General features: G+C 33.4%; 1 protein-coding gene across 1 annotated transcript; it reads left to right on the top strand.

Moving 5' to 3' along the window:
* Window positions 1-288: 288 nt before the first annotated feature.
* LOC107617767 (pleiotropic drug resistance protein 2) lies at window positions 289-9,745 on the top strand. The gene is made up of 20 exons (XM_016319623.3): window positions 289-941; window positions 1,253-1,373; window positions 2,793-2,881; window positions 3,129-3,213; window positions 3,605-3,895; window positions 3,986-4,076; window positions 4,168-5,068; window positions 5,355-5,515; window positions 5,668-5,771; window positions 5,849-6,014; window positions 6,094-6,159; window positions 6,502-6,623; window positions 6,755-7,087; window positions 7,170-7,460; window positions 7,551-7,634; window positions 7,715-7,848; window positions 7,937-8,164; window positions 8,466-8,637; window positions 8,731-8,985; window positions 9,288-9,745. Exons 1-20 carry the CDS (start codon window positions 565-567, stop codon window positions 9,555-9,557), a joined length of 4,341 nt encoding a protein of 1,446 aa, XP_016175109.1. The 5' UTR covers window positions 289-564; the 3' UTR covers window positions 9,558-9,745.
* Window positions 9,746-10,284: the final 539 nt, after the last annotated feature.

The following is a 10,284-nucleotide window of genomic DNA, read 5'->3' as shown; positions in this document are numbered from 1 at the left end:
TATAAATAAAAGGAAAAAGAATGTCATTTTAGCATCTCTCAATAATAAAGGAAGAGAGTTAAATTTTCTCAAAAATTTATTATAAAAAAAGGAAGCGGTATCAATGTATGCATTTGTATGAAACAGTTTTCAGATTATTACTCATTTAATTTGCAAGCTGGATTATTAATTTACCAAAATAGACTCAATAATTTCTTAATATGCATGATAACTTTCCATCCGTGGCAAAGGCAAAGTTAGTTAAACAAGTCACAGAGATTAAGATTAATTTCTGTACAGACAGTCGTTGTTGTTTAATTTTAATTTGATTCATGAATTTTGCTTTGGACAAAGAAAGGTAGCTTCCCTGATAATTACTAAACAACACACTTGTACCCACCATTTTCCATTTATGTCCTTCTCATAACACCTTCTCTTAATCTAGTTAGTTTCACATGTTCACATTCTTCTTCTTCTTCTTCAACCACACACTCTCTATAACTACTTTAATTTAGACTCTAGAGCAAATTAGTAATAAACACTCATCTTCACATAACAAATTAAACCGTTGTTCTTGATTAGCACATGGAAATGGAGGAATCATTGGAATCAGGTGAGATTATGAGTAGTATAAGGAGGAGCATAGGGATAGGATCATCAAGCAGGAGGAGCTGGGCATCGGCGAGTGGGCGCGGGGGAAGCGAGGTGTGGAGCAAAGAAAGAGAAGGAGAAGATGATGAGGAAGAGCTCAAGTGGGCAGCCATAGAGAGGCTACCAACGTTTGAGAGGATGAGAAAGAGCATAGTCAAGCAAGTTCTTGAGAATGGAAGCTCTAACTATGAAGAAATTGATATATTCAAGCTTGGTATCAATGAAAAGAAGAGGTTCTTGGAAGCTATGCTCAGAACTGTTGAACAAGATAATGAGAAGTTCCTCTCCAGAATGAGGGACAGGATTGACAGGTCACAAAATATTTTCTATAATACTATATTACTAGCAAATATTATCATTTTTTATCTGTACTTAACCAGCAATAATTTACACATATATTTAATTTTGCACATATAAATTATGGGATTATTTTGTGAGCATGTCATATGATTTTAGATTTTATACGAAAAGTATTCTGGTTGCATTTTTTTTTCATATAGTTAATTATATTTGTATCTATACATTGTTTCTGTTCTGGAAATTCCATTCTTCAAATTGTCTAATTTACAAGACTTGTTGATTATTATTAAGCTTCACTTTGTGTTTGTGTTTTAATTATTAGGGTGGGTATAGAGATTGCTAAGGTTGAAGTTCGATTTGAGCATTTGTTTGTAGAAGGTGATGCATATAAAGGAACCAGAGCATTGCCAACACTATTCAACTCCACACTCAATGCTCTTGAGGTATTTCTAAAATTAAGTAGCACCTTACCTTCTTATACCATTCTGTAGGTTCAATATGAACCTTGCCACATTTAGAAACAACTATTACTGTGGTAGTTAATCTTTTATATATTATTACTACTCAAATAATAAATAGAGAATTAACTTTTGGCATATTGGTGAGGTCTTAAAAGAACACTTTAATTTTAATGTACTGTCATTGAAGCAGTTCTACATATGCATTTAATTATGTAATAATTCATTAATAAAAATAATTAAAATAATTATCTTTTATATTAATAATATAAATAATTATTTAAAAAAATAGATATAATTGAACGATTGTATAAATACATTACCAGTACATTGAAATTAAATTTTTGAAAAGAATACATCAAACTTAACTAATAATTATTGGTTGTTACTTGTTAGCTAGACTTCAATTCTTTGTCGGGTAGAGATTCTTATGTATGTTTCAAAAGGCTGCCATAGAAAATTAGAAAAACTTGAAATTGATTTTATTCCCACATGGGATGATGTTTTCTCCTTTTTCTTATTAATAATTTTACAATTGTGTTATTTGAATTTCTAAAACGTTAATGTTCTATTAGCACGAATAAGACGAAGAGTAGAAACTAAAAGTTTAAGTGTTAAATTAATAATCACATTAAATTTCAAGTGTAGTATGCTACGAAATATGAATATTAGAATGTTGAAAAAATATTTTTCATAATAAATTAATAATATTATTCTTGCATAACATATATTTCTACAATTCTCGATAAATAAAAAAGAGAAAGAAGAATGGAAATATCAAATAATCATCATAGCTGTTATTTATGTAGAATGTGGAGGTTTGAAAGTGATTTCCCAATCATGGAACCCTTCTATGTTCTTCTATCTTATTGCTCTTCACTTCTCACTCCCTTGGGACCATGGTAGATCTCATGCCATGTAGGACTTCGCTTGACCAATCAGAAATTTTATCTATGGTCAGGTTATTAATTAAAATAATTTTATTTATAAAACATAATTGTAAACAATCTTATATAATATTCTTCTAAAATTAATTTCTGAAAGTTTTGTTTTCTTTTTCCAAAAAATGAGACTCAATTTTAAAATTACTAAATCAATTTTTAACAAAGATGGCCATTTACATAAAGTTATCTTTATGTGAAAATAATAATTAAATGACAATTTAATCAAATATGTTAAACTATTTAATAATTTTTGTCGATCATCTATACATAAAGACAATTTCGTGTGAGTGGTCACTTTTGTGCTGGTGACATATTACTCATCATTTAGTTTTAGTTTGGTTAGTTTAGTTTACTCCAAGAAGTTGATTTGCAACATCTAAGATTCAAGTTATGTTAGATGTATACTCATTTTAAGAAGCATTGTGTAAGGCATTTCCTTTTTATTTTTTTGTGATAACAGACAGTTCTTAGATCAATTAAAATTTTCCCCTCAAATAAAAGTGTTGTGAAGATACTACAAGATGTTAGTGGAATCATCAAGCCAGCAAGGTATATATATATATGATGGAGTCATTTATTATTTCCTAATTCACAAAATTCTTCAAATTAAAGTTGTGCCCTTAAGATGTTTGAAGATAATCCCAACTCAATTGTGTTAGCTTACACAAAAATAGTCTTAACTTATAACAAAATATAATCTCCCCTACCCCAACAAATGCATCAATGGATTATTTCAGGTATACTGCTAACTTTTTTATTTTATTCTCCATTCTATGTTTACTCAAACACTCTCCAGAATGACCTTGCTTTTGGGGCCTCCAGGATCAGGAAAAACTACACTGCTGAAGGCACTTGCTGGGAAATTGGACAGGGATTTAAGGGTTGTTCATCCTCTTGCTCCATTTCAACAAACAAAGCCATTATTACTATGATCATTATTGAATTTAAATGATATTTTAGCATGACTTAGGATTTGATGCTTCACTTGTTAATGGATTTTTGTAACTGTTTCATAAATTTATCATGTCATACAATATATCATGTTAACCTGTCAAGTACTTATTCATGCTTTATTCATTCTCAACAGATTAATTATTATAATTATGTTAAGGAATATAGTGAAACACTGAATATGATTGGCCTCAAAATACTAATAATGGTGGATTGTGCCTTTCACCTGTGAATCATGGACGATAAATCCAGTAAAATAACTACATTGGAGTGTAATTCAATTCTTGGTTTTAATTGTGCACCATCAAAACTTATCAATAGGCATCAGGAAGAGTCACCTACAATGGTCATGAGTTATCAGAGTTTGTTCCTCAAAGAACATGTGCTTATATCAGTGAGCAAAATCTTCATCATGGAGAAATGACAGTGAGAGAGACATTAGACTTTTCGGGACGCTGCTTGGGAGTTGGAACGAGGTTTGAACTATTGGTGGAGTTGACAAGAAGAGAAAAGCAATCAGGAATCAAGCCGGATCCCGAGATAGATGCTTTCATGAAAGCTACAGCAGTTGAAGGTCAAGAAACAAGTCTCATTACAGATTATGTTCTTAAGGTTTGATGCCTCAATTCTTATTTTAATGACAACTCCTTAAGAGATTATATTGAGTTTCACTATGCCTAACATCCTAAAAAATGAACTCAGCTTCTTGGATTGGAAATATGTGCTGATACTTTGGTAGGAGATCAGATGAGAAGGGGAATATCCGGAGGAGAAAAAAGGCGGTTAACTACCGGTATGTGGGAATAACTAAAACAATGTAAGTATGCTTCAATTGTTTTCCATTCTAGAAATATCAAGCCATGGCTTTTATGCTGTCTATGCAGGTGAGATGTTGGTAGGACCTGCAAAAGTTTTCTTAATGGATGGGATCTCGACCGGTTTGGATAGCTCCACAACATTCCAAATAGTCAAATTCTTGAGGCAACTAGTTCATATCATGGATGTTACAATGATAATCTCGCTTCTGCAACCTGCACCAGAAGCTTATGATCTCTTTGATGACATAATCTTGCTTTCAGAAGGCCAGATTGTCTACCAAGGACCACGCGAAAATGTTCTTGATTTTTTCGAAAGCGTAGGCTTCAAATGCCCGGAAAGGAAAGGAGTTGCTGACTTTTTACAGGAGGTTACTTCCAGAAAGGATCAAGAGCAGTACTGGTTCAAAAGGGACACACCTTATCATTATATCAGTGTTTCTGAGTTTGTAGCTCACTTCTATAATTACAGAATTGGCCAAAAGCTTTGTGAAGATCTTCAGGTTCCTTTCGACCGCAGTAAATCTCATCCTGCTGCTTTGGTTCAAGAAAAATATGGGATACCAAAGTTAGAACTCTTCAAGGCTTGCTTTGCTAGAGAATGGCTACTGATAAAGCGCAGCTCTTTTATATACATATTCAAGACAACTCAGATCATGATCATGTCTTTGATTGCTATGACAGTGTTCTTTAGAACAACAATGAAACATGGCCAACTTCAGGATGGGGGAAAATTTTATGGTGCATTGTTCTTCAGTCTCATCAATATAATGTTCAATGGAATGGCTGAGCTTGCTTTGACTATTTTTAGGCTTCCTGTTTTCTTCAAGCAGAGAGATTTGTTGTTTTTTCCGGCTTGGGCTTTCGCACTTCCAGTATGGATATTTCGGATCCCTCTATCTTTCATTGAGTCAGGGTTATGGGTTTGCCTTACTTATTACACTATAGGGTTTGCTCCACCTGCAAGTAGGTATGACAGTTCACTAATTAGTTTATTTCAAAGAATATGTCATTAGTTGATAAATTTGTGCTGCTAATTATATATCTATAAATTGTTTCTTATAAATTGTTCCACATTCTCTAGTTGTACTATAGGTGCATGTGCATGCTTAAAAATAGTTTGTTGAAGAGCTAATATTGTCAAACACATAGGGCTTAAAGTAACTCATATGCTTCTCTAGTTAACTTTTATTTTTAATATTTTAACTGTATTTCTTTTGCCTTATTGAATAATGATCCCAGAATAATTGTTGCAGGTTTTTTCGTCAGTTCTTAGCATTCTTCTGTGTTCATCAGATGGCTTTATCACTTTTCCGATTCATTGCGGCTCTAGGAAGAACACAAATTGTGGCAAATACACTTGGTACCTTTACACTGCTACTTGTTTTTGTGCTTGGTGGATTCATTATAGCCAGAGGTGAGCCTCAGTTGTTTTCTTTTTCTTCTCTACTTCATAGTCAAATGAAATGAAATGAAATAATGCATGGCAGAAAACTTTCATCATTTCAAGAAATTGCACAAAAAAGGAAGTGGAATAATTCATGAAAATCAAGTAGTCTACTTTTGCAGATGATATTGAACCTTGGATGATATGGGGCTATTATGCTTCTCCAATGATGTATGGTCAAAATGCCATTGCCATCAATGAATTCCTTGACAAGAGATGGAGTGCTGTAAGATCTTGAAAATGTGGCCAAGTTTTCTTTATTTGATTTCATTGTATAACTGCATTCACTTATCTTCTTTGCAGCCTAATACGGACCCCAGAATTCCTGAGCCTACAGTTGGGAAGGCTCTTCTCAGGGCTAGAGGCATGTTTACAGAAGACTATTGGTACTGGATTTCTGTTGGTGCTCTCCTAGGCTTTTCGCTACTCTTCAACATTTGTTTCATCGCTGCTCTGACATTTCTGAATCGTAAGTTTCGAGACTACTTGTTTCTGTTGTGATATAATATAAGACTCTTCCTAACAAGATGTTGAAAGTTAAATTGCAGCATTTGGTGAGTCCAAATCAATTATTGTGGATGATGAAGACAAGACGGAGGGAACTACAAAACAGAGTAATGCTTCAACTGTTAAATAATTTGAGCCTACTAGATCTTACCATTTTCTTTCTTGCTGATATCCTGTAAAAATACTTTTCTTCTGGGAAAATGCACTCTCTTGTTGGAAAGAGTCAACTTAATGCTATATGTCACGGCAAGTTTTTAGAAAAGTACCTGCTTCATTCTTTCAAAACTAGTCAAGTTCCATTATAATGTGTACTTTGTCATTATTCTGAACTCAGATAACTTTCTAGTTGATGCAGAAAGATTTTCATCTTGTATTTGAAAATTACACCATCTGTTAGAAATAGAAATAGTATATTTCCTTTTGAATAACAAGCTAATGGCTAAATGCAGGCACTGAGTTAGCAGAAAGAAGCAACCCAGAGGATTCAAAAGCCAAGAGGGGAATGGTGTTACCCTTTCGGCCCCTATCGCTTGCATTCAATCACGTGAACTACTACATCAATATGCCATCTGTAAATTGCAGAACACTCTAGTCCTACATCAATTTCCTACCTATGACAAATACTTTGTAGTTTTACTATATTTGTAACTATGTTAATCCTCTGGAGTATTTATAATGTGGTAACATTTTTGTTGGTATCAGGAAGTTAAAAAACAAGGAGTTGAAGAGAATCGGTTACAATTACTAAGGAATGTTAGTGGAGCTTTCAGGCCTGGATTACTAACAGCATTAGTAGGTGTAACTGGTGCTGGAAAAACTACATTGATGGATGTTCTTGCAGGAAGAAAAACTGGTGGTTACATAGAAGGAAGCATCTACATATCTGGTTATCCAAAGAACCAAGAAACATTTGCAAGGGTTAGCGGTTATTGTGAACAAAATGATATCCATTCTCCAAATCTAACAGTCTATGAATCCGTCGTGTTTTCTGCTTGGCTGCGTCTTGGTAAAGAGATCAACAAAGAAACAAAGATGGTGTGTTTCTTCCTAAATCTTAAACCACCCTAAGTTGATGTAAATAGAACCATTATTCTAAAACAATTTCCATGTATTGCAGATGTTTGTTGAGGAAGTTATGAAGCTTGTTGAGTTAAATCTGGTGAGGAATTTTCTAGTAGGCCTTCCTGCCATTAATGGTTTATCAACTGAACAAAGAAAGAGACTCACCATTGCTGTGGAATTGGTTGCAAATCCTTCTATCATATTTATGGATGAGCCAACTTCTGGACTTGATGCTAGAGCTGCAGCAGTCGTTATGCGTACCGTCAGAAATACAGTGGATACTGGTAGAACTGTAGTCTGCACCATTCATCAACCAAGCATTGACATATTTGAAGCTTTTGATGAGGTATGAATTCCCAGTATTTCAAGATAAACATTATTTTTCTCTAGCAGTTATGAAGACACAGTGCTCTCTTAATTTTCATGTTTCCTTCAGCTTCTTTTGATGAAGAGAGGAGGACAAATCATATACGGTGGTCCCCTTGGTCTACATTCTCAAAAACTTATAGAATACTTTGAGGTGAGTATGATTTCTGAAGTTCTGTACTGCAAATGCCAAAATGTATTAGTAATCAATGTAAACTATGTAATGTTTTTCAGGCTATTCCAGGAGTACCGAAAATCAGAGACGGATATAACCCCGCGACATGGATGTTAGAGATCAGTTCCCCTGCAGTTGAGTCTCAGCTTGGTGTAGACTTTGCAGAATTGTACAATAAGTCAGAATTATATCAGTTAAGCATAGCTTGGAACTTCATTGCCAAACACTGCCAAATCCGAAATTATACATCATCTTACATTTTTTATATTAATTCTTTTCAGGAGGAATCAAGAGCTTATTGAAGAGCTAAGCACACCATTACCGGGAACAAAGGACCTTTATTTCCCTACTAGATACTCTCAGTCCTTCATAACTCAGTGCAAAGCTTGCTTTTGGAAACAGCAAATGTCATACTGGAGGAATCCAACTTATAATGTCATCCGGTTCTTCATGACAATAGCTGTAGGGATAATTTTTGGATTCATTTTTTGGAAAAAAGGAGATAAAACGTAAGTTTGCAAGATGTTTTAACTTCTACATTTTATACGAAAGAGAGTTGAACTTTACATAAAACCAAGAGTATCATGAATTCCTTGTTTGATGGCAATGAAACATCTCAAAGCTTTGTTCATGTTGGATGATACTTCCTGCTAAAATTTTGGATTGAATAGAAGTTAAGTGTAGTTGAAATATTTTTAGGAATCATCAAAATCTTGTCAAGCAAGACCTTCTTAATAATGCTTGCTTACATTTGCTCTTTTCCCCCTAAAACTAGTTTCATGTGAGCAAAATTACTTTTCTTTCTTGCAGTGAAACAGAGCAGGACCTTATAAATCTAGTGGGAGCTATGTATACTACAATTTTCTTTCTTGGATCCACCAACACAAATGCTGTCCAACCTGTTGTTGCAATAGAAAGAACTGTGTTCTACCGAGAAAGAGCGGCTGGAATGTACTCAGCTCTCCCTTATGCAATTGCTCAGGTGAACAAAATATGACCCTTTTCACAGATACAAAGCAAAAACAATTGATAATTTATTCCCAATTACTGAGAAGATTCATGAAATCTAATGCAGGTAGCAATAGAATGTATATATGTTGCAATCCAGACAATGATCTACACTCTTATCATTCACTCAATGATGGGGTTCCTGTGGCATGCTGACAAGTTCTTCTGGTTATACTATTTCATATTCATTTCTTTTGTCTACTTCACACTTTATGGAATGATGACTGTGGCTCTCACACCAAACCACCAAATCGCTGCGATTGTCATGTCCTTCTTCCTGATGTTCTGGAACATGTTCGCAGGTTTCCTTATCCGAAAATCGGTATGTATAGAAAACCAATGATCAAATCTGTTTGTAGCCATGAGTAAGAAAGCAAATTGCACATTATCCTTCTTGTTTAAGGAATATAGATCACACATTAAATGCACATATGGAAATCTTTTTTGGCTCTAAGTTAATAGGTAATCAAGAATCTTCATGAAGAAGCTAGTATTACATATATATTTTGTTATATTATTGTCTATCCATTCTTTCTATTAGATATTGAATCATGTAAGTAAAGTTTTAACCTGAAATATCATTGTCCACAAACTAAACCACTAGTTGCTTCTCAATTTTTGCAGCAAATTCCAATATGGTGGAGGTGGTTCTACTGGGCTAGCCCACCAGCTTGGACCATATATGGTCTACTAACCTCACAGATAGGTGACAAAGATTCTCCAGTTGCAGTTCCTGGATCTGGCACATTATCAGTGAGACACTACCTTGAGAAACAAATGGGTTATCACTACAACTTTCTTGGAGAAGTTGCTGTGGCTCATGTTGCTTTTGTTTTAATATTTCTCTTTGTATTTGCATATAGCATCAGGTACCTCAATTTCCAGACAAGATAAACGTTTCGTAGGATTAGAGATGAAAAGAATTTGTATACAGAAGCAACAGGAAATAAAGAAAGAAATGTGTCTATTATTTACAGGGTTCTGTACCAAGTATGTCAAGAAAAGATTAAGCAGCATTTTTGCTTTAATTTGTATTATATGCACTAACTGGAAATTATCAATTGTATCTAGTTTTAAATCTGATATTGCTCCACATCTTCAGTTTGATCTTTATTATCCTTCCAAATTAGATCCAACTAGATTCAGACCTGCAAAATATACAGAAAACTTATGCTATACCCTTTTTGTACAAAATTTTTTAGACAACTAAAATGATAATAGAGTAGTTTTGGGTTCTATAATTAGTTATAAAAGAATCTATATAACTCTTCAAACAAAAAAAATGTATCATAATAAATTTTACAATATAATACAATGATAATAATATCATGAATATTAATTCGGCTAATTCATATATATATATATATATTGAAGTATTTATTTAAGCAGAATCCTTCGTATAACAGAATTGTATCATAATAAATTCTATAGTATGATAAAATCTAATTATTCAATGTATTTACTATTTAGTATATATATTGAAGTATTTGTTTAAGTAGATCTTTTTGATAGAGTATAACAAAAAGTCGTTATTTTTTTTTTTTTCTATTTGGTTTTCATAAGTCCAAACATTTTCGCAATAGTTATTCTTAATATCATTGAATATTAAATGATTTCACAA

This window comes from Arachis ipaensis, chromosome B9 (assembly GCF_059453495.1).
Source record: "Arachis ipaensis isolate K30076 ecotype BB chromosome B9, ASM5945349v1, whole genome shotgun sequence".
Taxonomy (NCBI): Eukaryota; Viridiplantae; Streptophyta; class Magnoliopsida; order Fabales; family Fabaceae; genus Arachis; species Arachis ipaensis.
The sequence above is the reverse complement of the archived record's forward strand: the minus strand, read 5'-3'. Positions and strand labels throughout refer to the sequence as shown.

Coding starts and splice junctions, on each gene's coding strand:
- LOC107617767 (XM_016319623.3), top strand. CDS start 565: ATGGAAATGGAGGAATCATTGGAATCAGGTGAGATTATGAGTAGTATA. Junction 4,077..4,167: donor AAAAAGGCGGTTAACTACCG/GTATGTGGGAAT, acceptor CTGTCTATGCAG/GTGAGATGTTGGTAGGACCT. Junction 5,772..5,848: donor TTGACAAGAGATGGAGTGCT/GTAAGATCTTGA, acceptor TCTTCTTTGCAG/CCTAATACGGACCCCAGAAT.